Source organism: Sciurus carolinensis, chromosome 1, assembly GCF_902686445.1.
Source record: "Sciurus carolinensis chromosome 1, mSciCar1.2, whole genome shotgun sequence".
NCBI classification, from domain to species: Eukaryota; Metazoa; Chordata; class Mammalia; order Rodentia; family Sciuridae; genus Sciurus; species Sciurus carolinensis.
In genome coordinates, this window is record NC_062213.1 from 180,129,288 (window position 1) to 180,150,127 (window position 20,840).

At 38.8% G+C, this 20,840-nt stretch overlaps 1 protein-coding gene across 15 annotated transcripts in view; it reads right to left on the reverse strand.

Moving 5' to 3' along the window:
- Macf1 (microtubule actin crosslinking factor 1) overlaps nucleotides 1-20,840 on the reverse strand; it is a 336,255-nt gene that overhangs the window by 109,515 nt on the left and 205,900 nt on the right. For 7 of the 15 annotated variants that reach the window (XM_047537702.1, XM_047537610.1, XM_047537575.1 and 4 more), the window contains 8 exons: nucleotides 13,983-19,433; nucleotides 13,176-13,325; nucleotides 10,026-10,241; nucleotides 9,762-9,911; nucleotides 7,271-7,504; nucleotides 4,693-4,842; nucleotides 2,665-2,898; nucleotides 1,188-1,412 (listed from right to left, as the gene is read on the reverse strand). In XM_047537702.1, the coding sequence (XP_047393658.1) occupies nucleotides 1,188-1,412; nucleotides 2,665-2,898; nucleotides 4,693-4,842; nucleotides 7,271-7,504; nucleotides 9,762-9,911; nucleotides 10,026-10,241; nucleotides 13,176-13,325; nucleotides 13,983-19,433 (6,810 nt within the window). Of the gene's footprint in view, nucleotides 1-1,187; nucleotides 1,413-2,664; nucleotides 2,899-4,692; nucleotides 4,843-7,270; nucleotides 7,505-9,761; nucleotides 9,912-10,025; nucleotides 10,242-13,175; nucleotides 13,326-13,967; nucleotides 19,434-20,840 lie in introns of all 15 variants that reach the window. The other 8 variants (XM_047537640.1, XM_047537668.1, XM_047537631.1 and 5 more) reach the window with 2 other exon arrangements.

Here is a 20,840-nt window from a genome sequence, read left to right on the forward strand (position 1 = left end):
AAAGGTCAGAACTGTGACTAGAACTTGACGCTTTTCACTAGATCTAAGTCTACAAGAATGTACAAAAGGTCAATTAATAACTATCTATGATAACACAAGGGGTAAGTAACTGGATGAGTCATATGTATGACAAAATAAAAGTGCAAATACTTAGCCGTGAAATATGTCAACTCACATGCCATGAAGATTGTTCCTACCAGGAAATGCCTTAGAAAATTAATTCGAAAGCAAACTGTATTTCTGGATAGGATAGGTAATTTGTACCTTTGTTTTAGTATGTACTATGTCTGTGGACTTATATAAGCATCTTTTTTTTCTATTCCAGTGCATAGTTGTGGGGTTTTGTTTTTATATGAAATAGGAACAGATCCTGGGGAAGAAGATACTAGGGACAGTAAGGCATGTTAAAGAATTTGTAGTTAATCTTGAAGACAAAAGGGGACTACTAAAAGGATTAAGCAGGGAGATATAGCATTTTAGAAAGCTCATTTAGTAGTATAGGGAATGGTGTAAAGGGTAAAAGTAAGAGGCAAGGAGACCAGTAGAAACTGCTACAATACAAGTGAAAGTTGACAGCCCTCTAAACTAGAAATATCTCAATGGAGATGAAGCCACATGGATGACTTTGAAAGAGACAGGAAGCAAGGGGTTTGATGACTAACTTGATATGGAAGAATGAGAGAGAGAAAAAAATCCAGGATGATGTTTAATTCAGGCAATTAAGTGGGAAGATAGGAAGGGAAACACAATTAATTGAGGGAATATTACAGGAATAGAAGTTCCATTTTCAGGTTGAGGTGATTGTGGTCCCAGTTTGCCTGAAAGAGGCAGATGGATTTATATATTGGTTTGAAGCTCTGGACTGGCATCAGAACTGGAGAGAAATAAATACATTAGTGAGACTGGTAACAGGAATGTTACAAGACTATCCAAGGAAAGTACATTCTGAAAGATGAGAAGAAGGCCTAGGATTTACCTACAAGCATAACTGTTTCAAAAGCTAAAAAAAGAATGATCAGGGCAGATTAGTGTTGTGGTATCCAAGGGAGAAATTATTTCAAGAGGAACAGCCAATAGTATCAAAGCTACTGAGACATCAAAGAAGATTCAGGAGCAAGGAGATTATAGTATCTTGACCAGGGCAGAAAAGATTCCTCTAGCATAGTAAGGACAAGCTAACATCTTACCTTCATCTTCTCACATTGCCTGTCCAATTTCTCTGGGGCTTGGTTCACCCCCATGTAACCATCAGTGGTATCCAAGGCTCCTTTCGCCGGGCCAGCTCTAGAAAGCTGCTCCATCCCTGGAAGACTGGTCTGTAGCTGTCCACCAGATGATCCCACAGAAGTCATCCAATCCAAGAGAGCATCAATCTTACTCCTATTCTCAGCCAGTTCTTTTGCTGCTTTACTCTAAAAGTCATAGAGGTAGTCCATTGAGAAGGCCTTGGATACTCAAATATAAAACCACTAAAGAAAAAGAGACTCTAATTCTGGGTATAAACAATTTTTGCATAAAAAAATGAATTACTATCTTCTAAATTTCGTTGAGAATAATTATTTATAACAATCTCTAGATGGCATCTATATTTTATTGTTAAAAAAAAAGTTTGGGGGAACCTCAGGATTTAAAGGCTTTAAGAGATCATTTAGTCTTGCCACCCCAGCAAAGTTTCACAGAATCCTTCCTACAATGGCTTGGTAGAATAAGAAACAGCACAGTCACATTCAATTATCTGGCTGTTCTTCCTGAAAGGCAAAGCAGACTTCTCTCATTTTTATCTCAAACAGAACAGTTCTTAAACTTGCCTCTCAAATTTCATTTACTGGTGCTTCAAATATTTTAATTAATTAAGTAGGTTATGCCAAGTTATATATTCATGTATTTCAAAATTCATCTTCAGGTAACTTATTTCTCTTTTCCATGTTCCCTATTCCATCATTAGTGTCAGAGTACAAGGTTGAATGAAGGATTCAATCCATCTGCCAGTGCTGGCTGGGAGGCAGAAGATCACTCAAGACTTTACCCTCCCTGTGAGTACTCCTAGCACCATGATTCACATAACTATAGAGGCAGCCTGGGAATAGCTTGTGGCCTAGAACTCCACAGATATTTTCCTCTAATATCTTAGTTCGCCAGTCTAGGAGTTATGTTAGAAATATACTCTGCTTTTTCCTCCTTTGAATGATAGCCTACGTAAGTTCTTTCATTTAGCCAGAGTACTAAGTATACTGAGAGCATGTTTTCTTTTAATTTTTATTACACTTATTTATTTATTTATATGTGGTGCTGAGAATTGAACCCAGATGTTTCTTTTAAAAACAATTACTGACTCACAGACCTACTTCTGAAGCAGCCCCTTTTTGTGACTTTAAGTTGTCTGTAAGGCAGTTTCCCCTCATCTGTCTTTTTTTTTTTTTTTTTTTAAACAGTACTAACTGAGGATTGAACCCAGGGGCACTCTACCACTGAACTACATCCCCCAGTCGTGTTTATTTTTCATTTTGAGACAGAGTCTAAATCGCCCAGCCTGACCCAGAACTTGCCAATCTCCTGAAAAGCTGGGATTATAGGTGTACACCATCAAGCCTAGCTCTCTCATCTTTTATGCAGGCACAAAATTTTCATTTGGAAAAATATTAAATATCACAGTAGTCAGGTTACCTTTTCGGTCTCCTGCTGTACAGCTGAGGTCACTGCTTGCTCCAGCTCCTTCTGGGCCACCCGTGTCCGTTCCTGGAGAGCTTCATATTGCTCCCTCACCTGATGAAGTTTTCCCCGAAGAGCTGTCAACTCCTGGGGGCTCAGTTTGGTCTGGTTCTCTTCCAGGAACCCTTCAATGTCTTTGACAACAGTGGTAAATGAGGTGGCATGATTCTGAATATCATCCTGTAAATCCTTAACACATGAAAACAGGAATAGAGGAGTCTTCAACTTTAGTACTTTCAAGTCCTCTAACAGTAGTAGGATGGAATGGTTAGAATGACATGTCTACATATAGTCCCTGACTGTAATTTACATAAGGTTTATGCTTAAACCAATGTAAAGAAATATTAAAAATTTAATTTTCTAAGCAAATATTTAGTGCAGACAAAAAGGAAATTGCCCATAAATATGCTGAATAGGAGAGATCTCCATTTGTAATGAGTTATCCACAAGGTGATGACGCTTTCTATAAAAAAAGTTGACAGCATGGTTGTAGCAGTTGAGGCTGGTTGGATTTTTTATACAGTAGGTTTCCTTTTCCATTGTCTCAATTTCTGAGTTTTCAGTTAGTCATGGTCAAGTATGGCCAAAAAAATTTCAATGCAAGTTTCAGAAATGAGCAATTCATTTGCAAGTTTTAAATTGTATACCATTCTGAGTAATGTGATGAATTACACTCTGTCTTCTCTGTCCAGCCAAGGAGGTGAAACATCTCTTCACCCAGTGCATCCATGCTGTACACACAACCCATCTGTTAGTCACTTAGTAGCCACCTTGATTATCACCCATCTGTTCGAGTGTCATAGTGCTGATATTTCCAGAATGCTCATTTTACATAATGGCCCCAAAGCACAAGAGTACTAATGCTCTTTATCACAGTATATTGTTACACATGTTCTATTGTACTGTTAGTTATTGGTACTAATCTCTTGCTGTGCCTATTTTATAAATTAAACTTTATGTTAAATATGTATACACAAGAAAAACATAGTAAATGTGGTTATCTGCTTGTGGTTTCAGGCATTCACTGTGGGGGATACTTGAAATGTATCTCCCAAAGATGGGGGTGGGGATACTGTACTCTCTTGGTTATCACTCTTTGTCCTTATGGAACCCACCTATTTCTCCCACCTAATTTTTCACTAAGTCTCCTTTCTTTTTTTTTTTTTTCCTTTCTTTTATTAAGCTACATGACCTACATCCCAGTCTTTTTTTTTTTTTTTTTGGTACCAGAGATTGGCAGAGATTAAACCCAGAGGCTTAATCACTGAGTCACATCCCCAGCCCTTTTAATCTTTTTATTTACAGACAGGATCTCACTAAGTTTCTTAGGGCCTTGCTAAGATGCTGAGGCTGGCTTTGAACTCTCAATCCTCCTGCCTCAGGATCCCAAACTGCTGGAATTACAGGCATGTGCCACTGTGCCCTTCCCCAGTCTTTTTTATTTTTTTATTTTGAGATAGGCTTTTGCTAAGTTGCTGAGACTGGGACTGATCTTGTGATCCTCTGGCCTTACCTTCCTGAGTCATGGGATTACAGGTATGTGCCACTGTGCCTGGCAAGCCTCCTTTTGTTCTCTGCAGCCCAGTTGAACTAGCTGTCTTTCAGTTCTTGAATATGTTGTGTTTAGCCCTATTCCTACCTTAAGACTGATGCATAAGCCTCTGTCCAGTAGGTTTTCTTCCTCTCATCCCTCATAAACTGATCCCTACATGTCTTTTGCTACTCAGTTTAAGTGACATTTCATCAAGGTAATCTTTTCTGAACTAGACTAGACTGGGTCACTTCGGTATATGTTTATATAAAACTTTACCTTTATACATACAACGGTTAATAATTAGATGTTAATTTTTGTGACAATTTGTGTAACTGTTTTCCCCACCAGCTTCATGAAGTCTGATGCTGACACTACCATTGCTCCTGGCACACAGCCAGCCTTATAAACATTTGTTGAAAAAATAAAAAATTAGATGGAATCATGCTGACCTTCAAATCACTTTGGTTCTTCTGCAAAGTACAAAGATCTTGCAGGGAGGCTCTGCCCTGGTGGTTCACCAGTGCCCTTTCTGCCTGTTCTACCCAGCTGCAAAGATCCTCTAGTTTCTGATGACAGGTATTTTGTTGTTTCTGCAGAGTCTAATAAAAATGCAAAGGAGTCAAGAGACAATTAATAACTCTCATTTTACAAATACCATTCCCTGAAATGCAAAACAGGAAGGTTATAGCTCAAGGATGGAAAAATTGGTTGGAAGACTAGAATGGGAAAAGGCACAGAAATCATATTCAGGAAGCTCCCCCATTTGGGCAGTGCTGATCTGGGCCTGTGGTCAAGATGACAATCAGAGGCAGTTTCAGGAGAGGATGCTCCCAGTTCAGATTTGGATTGGAAGCTCCTTTGCCAGACTGCAATTCTTATCTTTGGAAATGGAGAATATTGAAATCCATACATGATAATGGTGATGATAATAAATTAATAATTCTGATCTATTCCTCCTCTGGAACCAAAGGATTTTCTATATATTAAGGATAAACATGGAAAAGTAAAAGGATTGGAATTGAAAGAAAAATAAAGAACCTGAATAATTCATAAGTTAACTGAACTTCTTAATAATGAAGTTGCCTTGATAATCAAATGTCTCAGAACTATAGAGACCCATTAAATAGAATGATTATATGTCAAGCATAAGGAGCTTGATTTAACTATTTTGAGAAGGAAACTGCCCAAGAATAGCAACTGTCTCAGTCCTTGTGATGTCTACACTGGTTATCACAGGGAAAAAGCCAGGCCCCAGGAGAGAGAGGTATATGTTTCTGTGCCTGATCCTTTCCCCAGATCGCATTTCGGCTGCACAACACTGAAGCACCTGATTGAGCAATTGAGCATGATGTGTTCTCCTGACCATCCTTCTAAAACCACTTTCCACCACTTCTGCCTTCTGATGGCATTATTTAGTCACCTGCACTTACAAACAGGTGCCCAAATTGGCCCTCTCTCCCCCTCTTTAGGACAAATAGAAAGGTTCTCGAAGAGAACTCATAAGAGCTCTTCAGCTGTAAAACAGGATCTTCATGGGTTAGGATGGGTGCAGACTGAATCTGAAAAAAGCAAAGCAAACAAGTTAACACACAGACATACACACGCATTCAGGGCAAATATAGAAAGAGTAGAGCATTTCTGACAATAACAAGGTTAATAAACATTGTGTAATTAATTTCATGCTCTGGAAGAATGTTCACATGCAGTTCTATCACAGGCCTATCTGAACCTGGGCTGGATCTTAAGATGGCTCAGACAAATTACTTCATTAATTACCCACATGCTACATCATACTATATAAATTACTAGGTGAGGGTATTACACATGTTCAGGTTTGGAAGGTAACCTTAAGTACTTCATTAGGATTTTATTTCAGTTTCAATATAGTTCAAACAACTAAGCAGTAGTAAGGAATATATGGCACTGATTAACCTAATTTCTTTTAAGTTTGATTCAAAGGCTCAATTACACTTTGCACAATATTTTAAAACAGAGTCCCTAAGATAGAGTTTCTGATTATAATGACAATACTAATATCATCTTGCTGTATCCCAACTTACTATTTAAGCAGTAGAATAGCATAAACTGCTGGAGGTGGTAGTGCATGCCTATAATCCCAGCAGAAGGATCGCAAGTTTGAGATCAGCCTTAGCAACTTAGTGAAGCCCTCAGTGAGACCTTGTCTCAAAAATAAACAGATAAACTAAAAAGGGCTGTGGATGTATCTCAATGGTAGAGTGTCCCTGGGTTCAAACTTCAGTATCAAAAAAAAAAAAAAAGCATAAACACCATTTGAGGTATTCTAAGGTTATGATGTTGCTGTTTAATGCGATTATGATGAGTTTGAGTTTCACGAGAAGAGGGTTTGAATGGTAGACAGTAGTGTGGTTAGATTTTTTTTTTTAATACACTGTTCCCCAAGATTGACTGAATAAGCTTGGGGCATTTTAGCTTGAATAAGGCACTAGAAAACAATGGTAACTTCGAAAATGCTTTAAAAATTAGTGAAAAAAACTAAAAAATTAATATTCTGATAAAAATGACCTCATCAGCTGTTTGAGAATAGTAAAGAAATCTATTATAAATCATTATGAAAAGCCCTAGAATAAAACTGATTTTCAGAACCATCCTTCTCAAGAGCTCAGTTTTTATATGTTCTTCAGAGCCCTCAAAAGAATGAAGGGGAAATAGAGAAAAAGGGCTAGTTATGTGATTTTCATTTGAAAGTCAAAGACAATGAGACACAGTGACAGTAACATCTCAGTAAAATGAAAACACTTGCACATGCAATCACACAAAGACACACAGATTCTCTCACACACACATACAAAACCAAAAACATGGCAAGAAAAACAGCTGGAACAGTTGCCTCCTTGATCAGAACCAAATTGGCCTGAATGACAAGAAATTTCAAAATTGCTAATCCCAGGCTCCTGGAATCACTGATACATGGAGGCTGGCCAGAAAACCCCAAAACAGAGGACATCCCAAAAGACAAACTGAGCCCAGCTGCTGGTTCAGTCTGACCTTAACCCAGGTTTCCTGCTGCATTTGTTGAAGATGGCCCTGCAAGGCATCTGTCTGCGCTGTAGTCCATTCCACAAGGTCCTGGAAGGACCTCTGCAGTTCATTCAGAAGCCTCAGCATCTGTCGATTCTGCTGAGGGGACAAGTCCTGTGCATGCTCGGAGATAAAGAACTGAATATCAAAAGCAAGAGCTTCCAGCTGAGATTTCCTTTCAGCCATGGGCTGTTTCAAATCCTAAGGCAAGGAGGAAAAGGGGAAAACAAATGAATAAATAAAACTTCTATTTCTCCATGAAAAAGTTGTTGGTTCTAATCAAAGATCTAACAGAACCAAAGAAAGGTTAATTTCCTGTATTTTTATAACTGGCACTAGCGTCAAACTAGCACTGGAAGTCTTTCTCACTTTTTGCCTTTCCAAATTCCTCATAAATTATGTTTCCTTTACTGAACTTTTTTTTTTTTTTCGGTGCTGGGGATTTGAACCCAGGGCCTTGTGCTTGCAAGGCAAACACTCTACCAACTGAGCTATATCCCCAGCCCTCCTTTACTGAACCTTAACTTCCAAATGCAGAAAGCTGCCAATTACTTATACTAACAGAATTACACTACAACTAATACAAAATATGTTTGATTAAAAAAAGTTTTAGGGGGCTGGGGCTGTGGCTCAGTGGTGGAGCGCTTGCCTACATGTGTGAGGCCCTGGGTTCGATCCTCAGCACCACATATAAGTAAGTAAATTAAATAAAGGTCCATCAACAACTAATAAAAAAAAATGTTAAAAAAAAAAAGTTTTAGAATTTCTGGTCTAAGATGCATCTAACTGTACTTTCTTAGGTTCAAATACCTATCTGTATTTGTCAGCAGAGAGTTACTGATGATAGGCTGGTACTGAGAAAATATACAACTTATTTGTGATTCACTAAAATTTGATTTTTAAACAATGTGGTTTATACATTTTTAAACTGTGAAGGTTATAGTCAGACTTTCTTATATATTACTCCCTTAAAGTAGTAAAAACTGTCCAAACACTAAAGTCATTTGCTTTCAGATAATTAAAAACTTGCAATTTCCCCCCAAACATTTATTGATTATCCACTGTTATACTGGATGCAATAAAAACATTAGAATGTTTTTATCTTTGTCACACTGAAACTGAGAGCTGTTAATCTGGAGAGCAGGCAGAAGGCCATCTTAGATACTTATCATAAGAGAATGCTTTCTTCACCTGTGAGCATATGGGTTTAGGAAACTAACAGGAGGAAAACAAGGCCTGGACTGCCATTCTCTTCCTAAGAGATTTGGAAGAACCTATAACTAGGGGACAGCACCAGTGCACAAGATGTTGTTTTTATATCTCACAATAATGTTATGTGAATTCTTTCCCTGATTCTTTATTAGATCTTAACAGATCAGATAAAGCTTGCCTGCCCCTCTCTCCCTCAATGACATCTCTGGATAAAGGGAATGAAAGAAGAGGGAAGTAACTCTTTTGTTCGTTGTTCTGCAGATTGAACCCAAGGGTGCTCTACCACTGGGCTACATTCCAGTCCATTTTATTTTTTATTTTGAGACAGGGTCTCACTAAGTTGCTAAGGCTAGCCTCAAATGTGCAACCTTCTTGCCTCAGTCTCCCAAATCATTGGGATTACAGGCATGCACCACTACATCCAGTTAGGAAGCGGGTAACTCTTACATGATAAAGATGGATGAAAAAAAGGTTGTATGCAAGGCTGACCATTGACAAACCTTTATATCTGCTTGTCTTAAGACTGGGGAAAGAGGAAAGAACAGAAAAGGAGGAGGGGACATCTCTAGTTCCTTCTGACTTTCTAAAGAGTTTCAGGAGAGGGACATTTCTTTTTAGTATAGGGTTGATAAACTCATGTGAATAATATCTTACAAAATCTTAACAACAAAAAGAACAATGTTGAGGGAATGCTCTCTGATTAGATGTATTTCATAGTCTTTTTTCACAATGACTAATAAAAGGAATCAATTAATTTGGAACTTAAAAAAAAAAGAAAAGCATCTCCCTAGATCAGAGGGTCAGCAATCTATGGTTCCCTGGCCAAATCTGTCCTACAAAATTGAAATATTATCTGACCCTTTATAGAAAAAGATTGCCAAGTCATGCTCTAGATCACCGATCAATATTCTCCTGGTGTATATGTATGTGTCTAGGATTAGATCTTGGGCAAAAGAGAAACAAGGGACAGATCCTAGATGTTAGTTATAAAGAGAAGGTGAAACTGATAATAATAGTTCATCCTACAGATGCTCAGAGAATAGATGAAAGGAGAAATGATCAGAATCACTGAAGTTGCAGGGATGTGGTAACTAAAAACTAAACATAGTTAACTAATTCTGACATGGAAATTCAGATGCTCTAAGAAAAATAAGTACAGATATGGTTTTCCTAGTGGGAAAATAAAATTGATATAACTCAAAGGACAAAAAAATAAAACATTTTTGGGAATGGGTGGAGAGCTTACCTCATACTCCTGGAGAGAGTGATTCAGGCTGTCAATATCTGTCTTAATGTCACATCTCCTGCTGTTCAGAGTACGACTGGTTTCACCAACCCAAGCTCTCAGACCCTGAAGTTTGCCTTCTAGTTGTATGTGCTGATTTAACACTGAAGCCTAGGTAATAAATAGCAAATTAGGTTATAAACTCTTTAGGATTATCCAGCCATTGTGAGCCTTTATGAAAAAACAAAACAAAAACAAAAACAAAAACAAAACCCAAGATGCTACCTTTTTCATTTCCATGGCATTCTGGAGGTGGAGCAGTTTGGAAGTCCAAGTGTCACTCACAGAGCTGAGAGACTTTTGAAGATTCTTGGCATCTTTCTCTAGAGCCTTCAACAGTTGAGCAGGGACTTCTTGAGGTTGGCTGATGATAATCTGATTTACACACTCCAATTCTTGATTCACCAAGGCAGACAGATCTTTTAGCTCCTTGTCTAATACCTGAAGGGATAGAATGGAGTTACCAAAATCAAGAATAGCAATCTTACTATTTGAGAATTAGCTGCAAACACACTGCTTTCTTACCTCATGTCTACATAGGATTTAGGGCTTAGAAAATGTTTTTTATGTACACTTATGGTTCTTATGACCACTAATTCATGAGGTTGGCAGGACAGACATTATTATTCTGAATTTACAAAAGAGATGCCATAGCACTTTACAAATGTGAACTTTTTTGGTCCAAGGTCACCCGCTAGAGCTGGTAATGATCAGAGCCAGGACTTAGATTTGGGTTTTGTGACTCAGAGCAGAGCTCCCTCTACAACAAATTGTTAAGCTTTATTGTTCCACCTTTCCCTAGAGAGCTGGTACACAGAAATAGTGTACTGCAAAGTCAGTCATCACAGTGATGATTCTTCTACTCTAAATTGCAAGGGGCAGAACCAAAGAACATAAAAATACTCAAGCCAGTCTTTCCACTCTTCTAGTCTATAATATTGTAATCTTCAACAGAGAAACCAGCAATAAGTTGTGGATAAGCCTGGTAGTTTTGGGGAGCAGCCTCACTTTCCCTTTAGCCACTGCACCAAAGCCACACAGTGGATACTGAGAGAGAACTGTAAACCTTCACATTCTGTCTTCCCTGTCACTCCAGTCCTATGACAACTCTTAGCTTCCAATTTCAGTGAATGACTCTTCCTCCCTTTTAAGGCTATCTTTCTATTTGTCTACCAGTTATCACTTCTCTCCTCCAACTTCATGTTCTCCTTTTTTTCCCCATTAGTTCTTTTATCTTTTGGCACAGGGGATTAGACCCAGGGGCACTTTACCACTACATTCCCATCCCTTTTTAATTTGAGACAGAGCTTTGATAAATTGCTGAGGCTGTCCTCAAACTTGCAATCCTTCTGCTTCAGCCTCCCAAGTCACTGGGTTTACATGCCTGTGCTACCATGCCTGGTTTTAACTGGTTCTTTCTCCTCAATCCAAAAATCTATTCAAAACATTCCTGTCAGTCTATCTCCTCTAGATAGTGTCCTATTCTCTTTCCTTACTTGCAGTACAAAGCTTCTGGAAAGAATGATCTACAGTAATTGTTCCACCTTACAACCTCCCATTTATTCTGTTTGTATCTCACCACTCCATTGAAACTATTCTTATCAAGGTCACCAATGACTTTCAGGTGCTCAATTCTCCCCTTAATGTGCAGTAGACTCAGTCTCCCTACACTGATTAATATTGCTAGCCCTCCTCTCTCAAGTTTCTTCTTTGTCTTTTGTGAGACTAGTGCTTCCTGGTGTTGTTAAAAAACTGAAACTTGTCGGGCATGGTGGTGCACACCTGTAATCCCAGCAACTCAGGAGGCTGAGGCAGGAGGATTGCAAGTTTGAGGCCAACCTCAGCAATTTAGTGAGACCCTACGCAACTTAGTGAGACCCTATGTCAAATAATAAAAGAGGCTGAGGGTGCAGTTCAGTGGTAGAGTAGCCCCTGGATTTAATCCTCCTAGTATTTAAAAAGCAAAAAACAAACAAACAAACAAAAAACTGCTGAAATTTGAACATACCTGACTTTATTTCTGAAATAGAAAATCAGATTTTTCTAACAAAATTTAAGTACAGATACTAGTTTGCCTAGCAGAAGATAAATTAAATTGATATAATTCAAAAGATAAAACATGCTTGGGAATAGGTGGAGAACATAATTATCTAGTACTAATGAGAATATTCATAGATCTCTCTTCTTAGAAATACCTGGTTGTACTTTTTCAATCTATTCCTGTGATTTTGGTACTTTAAGGAATGGTGTTTTTGAATATGTTTTTCTTCCTGAATAGTCTGTATTTTCTCTAAGACTCTTTTTCATTCCTTTGTGTTAGCTTCTTTTGTATTTGAAGCTTTCTGGATGTTCACACTTGACAGTAATGCCTTAAAAAGCTGACAACAAACTACATGCAGAGGTGGGTCTGCTGACTATAGTATTCACTGAGGGTCATGGGGTTGGGTCAGACACTTGGGAAAACACTCTCATCAGTTCCATCATGTCTTTCCCCATGAGCCTGTCAAAGAATTGAGGGAAGGAAGATGAAGTTCAAGGGTCAATATGCAAACTTTCAGTTGATCCTACTGATTTCAACATGGAATCCTGACCTGCAATTGAGGCTATCCACCTTGTCTTGAGACACTCTGTGTTCCATTCTTCAGAGGATAAACCTCTACTCTTGTCTTCGTGCAGGCATGCACACTTGCTAGGCTATGTGAAATAACTTGGAAATGAGGGTCTAACTGCATCTTAGACTTTAAAATGCCTACAACACTCTTTGCATATCCATATTCATCTCTGCTTTCTGGTGCTACCAGAGAGGAAGGTTATAGGGAGTTCTGCTGTGTGAGTCAGGTTGTTCCCTAGCTTCTTCCACTGCATGGGTAGGATCTGGTTTACTCCTGCCTGGTGAGGTAGTTACCTCCTCATCCAATGGTTTTCTCACTTTGAAATTTTGCTGCTGCTTTCTCTTCTCTTGTTCTCTTTTTCTTTTTTAAGTTTATGCATTTAAAAAGAATACATTTTCCTGATCTCTTATTGGAGTGTTGGGAAATAACAGAGATTAACTTATACATCGATCTACTGCTTTAAGTTCTCAACATTTCTTGCTTGAATTACTGCAACAGTTTCCTGACCAATAACTCTGCCTTTGAATTTCTCATTCAATCCAAGATCATGTTGATAACAAATGCCTATCCAAAGTCTATTTAAGTCTCTCCAATATAAATTTTATCCAATCTGTCTGAACTCAGGTTGCAATTATCTATCAAGGGTCTGAGGCTGTTTGTCCTGGAATAAAGTGCTAAGCAGGTTCTTTTAAACCTTGAATCCAGAAAGATGGAGACAACTACCTTAAAGTCAGTGGCCTAGTGGAAGTCTCTGGGAACCTACCTTGGCCTGACACAGCAGATCCTGCAGTTCTACCAGGTTAAGCTCTAAAGGCTGAATCTGTTTAGTCCTCATTTCAATGTCCCGTAGTAGAGACAGATAGGATACCAGCTTCTCATCATGTTCTAAACAGAGTCGCCGGTTAAACACATTCTGTGGAACCAAAAGGAATATTCATTTAGTACTGTCATTCTCCTTTAACTCCCACTTTTAAAGCAGGCAGGATTTCTTGTTAGACAAACAGAAAAAAGCAAAACAAAACTATTTTTACTACACATAAGACAGAATGAAATGAAATGCATTATTTGGTCTGAGTCATTTCAGACCAAGAGGCAAAAGTGATTTTATTAATTTCCTCAGAAGTAGAAACTCATAATTATCAAATGACAAGCATCATTTTAGCAACACTTCCAAAAGCTATTTGCTAGTCAATGTAGCATCATCCCAATTTTTCAAGTTATCTCTAATGGTAGTTTCTGACTTAAAACTCTAGGGCTGGGGATGTAACTCAGTCATAAAGCATTTGTCTAGCAAGCTCTGGGTTCCATTTCCAGCACCACAAAATAAACAAAACAAAAAAGTCTTACAAATTTAAGACAATCAGAGCCAATGCCTAATTTTCCAACAACTAAATTACAGATGATGATAAATCAAGCTATATTTTAGAGAATAATCTAGTATCCTAAAATGTATACATACATACACACAACTATACATTTGTGAACTCTATCCAGTTAACATCAAATAATTTTAACATCAAATTAGTTATATCTTAAAAAAAAATTACAAACATACCTCTGGGAGACTTACTTGAGTTGCTCTGAGAGGCTCCAGATTTACACTTTCACTCCCCTTTCCCCGAAGCATATCCATGAAGGGAGTCGGTTCACTGTCAGGGCCTTCCCTAAGCTTTTCCTGTGGTATCATTTCCACCTTCACTGTAGAACATGATGTTAGAGATACTGTTGTTTCTTCACTGGTCTCCAAAATGTTGGAACTACTGACAGAATCCTGTTGCTCTATACTTTCTTTCTGGGACTCCTCTTTGGGTAGTTTCTCTGGGAGAAGGGATACCAAGACTGTGGGACATCCCTGGATGACTATTCCTTCAAGGGACCCTGCTTCTAGACCTGTAAAAATAGGGTCTGTCATTTCTAAGAATTTCTCTCCATTTGTTTCCTGAGTTGTTGCCATTTTAGATTTAAGAGTTCCACAAAGCTCATGATCACCTTTGCTGTTCTGATGATAAAGATCTTTTCTATTTGAGGATTCTAGATAACTGACATCAGGATCTACTTTGGAAACTGTAATTTCTTCAAATTTAAGAGCGCTTGTTGAATCAAAAGGTACTTCTTGGTATGTTTCTTTACATTCTTTAAATGGGAAAATCAGATCTTTGGTTTCTGTAGTCTTTGAAGTAACATAGGAATCTTGAAAATAGTTGGTCTCCTGTCTGGTGGTTCCTTGGATGGTCTTATTTGTTTTGGAAATTTGGGGTGTATCTGTAACTTGGGCTTTTTCAACTGATACCTGGTAATGCAGTCCTTCAGATCTCGGGGTCGTAGAAGAGAACGGATAACTCTGGGCCCCACTAGTAATTTCTTGATGTAAATTTTCTCCTGGTTTTAAAGTCAAACAGAGGTTTACATTTTTTACTTCCCCTTCCCTGACTTGTGCAGAGCGGAAGAATGTTAAGGCATCTTGATTTCTTACAGAGACTCCTTTTGGTGTTACTTGGGAAGCAGAGTCTTCAGTTTTACAAATAACAGAAAACCCCATCTCTCTATCAGATTCTTTCTCCCATTTACTTCTGGTCATTTCCACAGACTGACTCCTTATATTGGAGTCATGCTCATCTCTAATGGTAGTTTCCTGATCCAACTTTTCTTCAGAAAGATCTTTTGGTCTGCATGGACTGACACTTTCTTCAACAATCATCTCCCTCTTGTCTCTCTCACTTTTCACTTCGATATTCAGTGGTTGCTCCCTTAGCAATCTGTCTGACACTTCACAATTTGATTCTTGTACTTCCCAAATCATTTCCCTTTGATTTTCTTTTGCTTCTGCTGTGTCTTGACCTGAGGTAGAGTGCTGCATAGGAGTTATTATTTCTATGTGTGTCACTCCTTTTTCCTGCTCTACATGTGTATTTTCACCCATGTTATTTCTAACAACCTCTTTGAGTTTAAAATCAGAAACTGCTGACTGGGGATGTGTCACTGAAACTTGGTCTAAGGATTCACCTTTAAGATTAAAAGGACTCAAGACACAGAAAGACCCTTTAGCATCTGCAGAAGCTCCCCACTTATCGTATTCTTTGCCCTCCAACTGCTCTAATGAAACTTCCTTGTTCTTTTTCACCTGCTCCCCATCAGAAACTCTTATTTTAACCTTTTCTTGTGCCGACTGACTTTTAATTTGCAAGAAACTCTTGCTTTCTCCTTTATCACAACTCATTTCAGCAGTCTGATTGTAAGAAATTAATATATCTTTTCTTATAAATTCATTCTGTAATTCACATACTTCAATTTCACTTTGCTTTTCCATATGAGCCTGGTGATCACTGTACGTGAAAGTATTTATATGGATCAGCGTTGCCAGTTCAGGGCTGATAAATCTTTTCTCAACAGCTTCCTTCAAAGTCACTCTCTGATCATTAAATATGTCAACAATTCCTCCATTTAACACCTGGTTAGATGCAATAATTCTGGCCATGTTTTTGTCCACCAATTTCTGTTCCATAGCTGATGCCAATGTCAGTCTTTTTCCTGTGGCTGTGTCTATGATTCCACCAGTACTTGCCTGAGCTTCTAAAATCTTCAGTGTAGATGCAAAGTCTACTTTTCCAAGTTGAACTGCTTCAGATAATGGAATCACTTTGTCACTTACCCCATCTTTAATGTCTGAGAAGGGAATTACATCTAGATATCTCTGTCCAGATTCAATATCAATCTTACATTTCTTTATCAATTCTGAGTAGGGAACAATTCTGTAATTCTCAGGATCGACAACCCCATGTATCATTCCTGAAGACAGTACTGCTTTATCAGTTAACAGTCTTTCTTTGTTAGCTTCTGCCATGGTCAGTCTCTGGTCAGAAATAAGATCCACAAGGTTTTCACTAAAGACCTGACTTTCTTGAATTTCCCTTTTCAAGTCTGGGGTAATAAGGTCTAATTTTATAGCTTCACAGAGGGAAAGAGTTTCCTTTGTTTGAGGATGAAAAAAGTGATGCAGGTTTAAGTTCTCAACTTTTTTGAGTTGCTTGGTTAGATTTTCATCAATCAACCTCTGCTTAAAGGCATTATCAACAGAAAGTCTCATCCCAGAGGTATGGTGAATAATACCTCCATCTATCACCTGCTTAGTCAACAAACGAATGGCCTCTTCTTTCTTCAAAACACCTTGGTCAATGGACTGCACAACTGTTAAAGGGGCTTTGTTGTCAGGGTCCATAAGTCCTATTGTTTCCATTTGTAGACCAATTAATTTCTCCCTAATTAGTTTTTTAGCATCTCTGCCTTTGGAGGCCTTCTCCAAATTTATAAGCTCTGTCTGGTCAGCACTGTCCACCAGACCAAGATTTGAGGCCAAAGTTACCGAAACTTTCTTTCCCCGTTTCAGGTCAACAATTCCACCAGTCACCACCTGACCCTCTAAAATCCTGGTAGCTATTTCCTTGTCAAGAATTCCAGCTGCAACTGCATCCTTTACAGAGCACAGAGTGTGGGTACGGGGATCTAAAACACCACTTATAGCTTTGTCTGCCATGAGAACATTATGTAATAATTTCTCATTCATCAGACCTTCATTGATCACTTCTTCAGTTGTCAAAGACTCACTGGTCTGAGAGTCAAAGAAGCCCCGAAACATGTTCAGTTTTCCCATAAGTTTCAGAGCAGTGTGGCTGGGCACAAGGCCTTGGGCTATTGCTTCATTGAGTAAGAGCTTCTGACCTGTTTCTTCATGAAAGATACCACCATCTAGTAGCTGTGCAGATAACATATTTAAGGTAGCTTCTTCAGTCAGCTCTGAAGGAGAACTGTGTGACAGGGAAGTTGCACTGCTATTATCTTCTCTATCAGTCTTTTCTAACATCATCATCTTACTTCCTGCAATGCTGTTTCCTTCTTGGTTTTGTTCATGGTCATTCCTAATCAAAAGTGATTTATTCATCACTTTCTCTTTTTCCAAAGAATGAATATTCATATCATCCTCCAACTTCAATTCTGATTTAAAACCCAGAGACTTCTCTAACTGAACTTGTGATGTTTTGCTTTGAGACTTTATGAGAGGTCTTCCAGTTTCACTTGGAATATATTCAGTCTTAAGTGCTTTTGCTTTTGCTTGTTCTCTCTGACATGTAAAGGTAGTATTTCTGGGAGCCTGACATTCTTCCTCTGGTGTTTCAACACATAGGTCTTTGTCAATCTCCAAGGGCCCATCTTCTGCTTCCTTAGGAGGTACAATCAGGAGGTGTTCTCTGCTGACATTTTCTCTGGTAGATACTTCTGTTTGGTCTTCATTTTTCGTACCAAACAATTGCCTTTGTAACTCTGACTTGACTTTATTTGTGACCTTCAAAGTGTCAATATTTGCATTAATCACTTTTTGTTCTACAAACAGATCCTTTTCAGAGTTTTCTACAGCAGAACATTTTGCTCCTACAGTGGTCTTTCTGCCTTTTGCTTCAGTGTAATCTTCCTGGATGGGATATTCTTCATCCTGATATGAAAACTGGAATTCACACGGCCTCACGGTGAGTCCCTCACTGCAAGTTTCTGTGATGCTCCCATTAGCTGATTCTTGCAAATCCTCAAGAGTGTCTACTTTCTGACACCCAATTTCAAACACTTCTGGAGGATCTGTTTTATGTTCATGTGTGCATGACAGAGTCTCCATCAGTTCTTGATCTAACAGAAGCAGCCTTTGTCCATTCTGCACATTAATATAGCTGTGTGTCATCAGTTGAAATAACAGCTTCTCATCATGGCTTGCTATGTCCCCAGACTGGCCCTTGCTGCATGGTGGAGCTGCTGCTCCAGGAGTAGTGCTCAATTTGTTTTGTTCGGAAGAGTCCACTAATTGCATGTGGGGCATCACATCTGGTATACAAATTGATTTTAAGTTATTGACAAGATCTTTGTCCAAGATACCCTTTTCTATTGCTTTCTTCCAGGACCAAATCTCTGTGGTTGCTGGCAGATATAGAGCCTTAATATGCTGTCGGTTACTAAGGATTTTATGTGCTAGTTCAGTAGACACAATACCTTGTTTTAGGGCATCTGTAATTGGGAGGATCTCCCCAGATTCAGGCCACAGAAAACCCATGAATGACCAGAGGGATTCCAGAATCACAAGGGCGATCTTAGCAGCTACCAGATCATTGCTCAGTGCTTCATCTATTGTCATTCTATGTCCTGTGACAGTGTTGATGATGCCGCCTGTCTGAAGCTGCCTGATAAGAATAGCACAGGCCATATCTTGATCAATCAAATTATGTCTTACAGCCTCTTCCACTGTAAGTCTGTGTCCTGTTCTCGGATCTACTATGCCACCAGCAAAAAGCTGAGCTTCTAGTAAACGGACAGTGACCTGCCTATCTATTAGCCCTTCCTGAACTGCACGGAAAATACTAACTTTCCGACCTGATTTCAAGCTCACCATTCCCCCTGCCAATTGCTTGACGGGCAGTAATTTCAACCCTGATTCTTGGTGGACAATACACCTTTGCATCAGATCTAATAAACTGATTTTTTCAGCTGTGTTGGGGTCTATCAAGTTTTTGGATGATCTTAGGTGAGACTCTAACACTGAGTGGAGCCAAGTAGAAATGAGGCCTTGTTGAAAAGCCTCTTCCAGGTTAATACAGTTCTCACTTGGGGAGACACTGAAACCTCCAGTGGCCAGGTGTACTTCTAAAACTTTCAGTCCAACTCTCTCGCTGATTATTCTCTTTTCAATTGCTTCCACCACAGAAAAAGGGCCTTTGCTCTTAGTAAATCTGCTTATTAAGGATAGTGCTTCCTGTAGTTCCCGGAGCTGCTGGTACATCTGGGGATTAATGAGGTTTCTGGCCAGGCCCTCCTCCAAAGAGAGCTTTTCACTGGTCTCAGGGGCAACGAGGCCAGACATGACAACCTGGGATTCCAGGAGTACAAGGCCTGTGTCCTGGTCAATGAGGCCCTTTTGCATGGCTCTGAAGATGGGAAATATCTCCACTGTGCCTAGATCAATCACCCCAGCAACTGCTCTGCAACCCTAAAAGAAAAAAATGAAAAAGAAAACTGATCAGAGCCAAGGTTGGAGCACAACAGTTGATAGGATTCATTCAAAGTACTACAGTACATAAAATTCTGACCATAAGAAAAACCTAGCCTGGGATAAACCCCAACACATAGGAAATATCCTGAAGCAAGTCTGCAGTGTTAATGCTAAAAAAGTTTTTTTTTCTAAATTTCAGAATATTTAATAGGACCAGAAGTTCAGGTTACTTGAAGGATGATAGACAGCATTAAGCATATCTGAGTGACAAGCGCTACAAAGGGGCAAGCAGTGAAAGTGAAAGTGAGAGGTCAGCTATTTCTAAGACTACATCATAAGTAAGGTTGTTACAGACACATACCAGTTCCCAAAAAGTGAGAATTCAACCCCATATAACAACTTCTCAGTGTTGCAACACTGCGGAAGACTCTGGAAGTAACACTTCTCTGCTGATAGGTACAGCAGGACTGGTCCACAAGATGAGATGAGAGATTTAAGTAGTTCAATAGTCAGGAAACAGTTGTACCTCCTGGTAACTGGGACCGTGTATACTACACAAGTAAATGGCATTTGTGAGAGTCACACTCCTGATGGCCCCAAGGCAATGGCTCTGTAGTAAATTAGTTCTGGGACTAAGCAGAAAGTCAAGGAGGGAATAGACTAAGGACCCTTGTCTGTGGAACAACTACTAACTTTTCTTCTGGTCTACTCTAGACTAGGTAGTACAACCATCATGAAGGCATAATACCACAAATTATTAATTTATTCAGAACTGATATTTAATTTTCACAATAATCTTATGAAAATGATTATTTTGATCTTTAGTTTACAGATAAGAAAATGAAGCACAGAGAAGTGAAGTTACTTATCCAAGGTCACAAAATTAGAAATGAACCAAGGCTGGATTCTAAATCTTGTGCTATTCTACTGACTCCTTAATTAGCTCCAAAGGAGCATGAAAGACAAGTACAGTAGTCATATCTTCCCCCTCCCATTATCTTCTTATGGTTAAGGTCAATGAACAAGCAAACTTCATAAACTGTCAAAATTACCTTGCAAATCCTAGAAACAGTTTCTAAAGAATTCCTATTTTAAAGCCTTTTATCACAGAAAGATGGTATTTAGATTTTACATCACTCAAGTGCTTAACCACTTAGACCCCATTATCACTTCTATTACCCTCCAACTTTTCAGCTCTTCTTATGTTCATTACCTTCATTTTCTTTAGATAGCTTTATCTGTCCCATTTGGTCAGTGTTATTTTCTGCTCCTTCTTTAACTCTTTACAACTTATCAATGGAGGTCTTGTTGAGGCAATTGCCAGTCACTTCCCTGGCAGCTAAATAATGCATTTCATTTCTATCTCAATAAGAATTAAGCTCCTTAAAAGCATGCTTTGCCCAT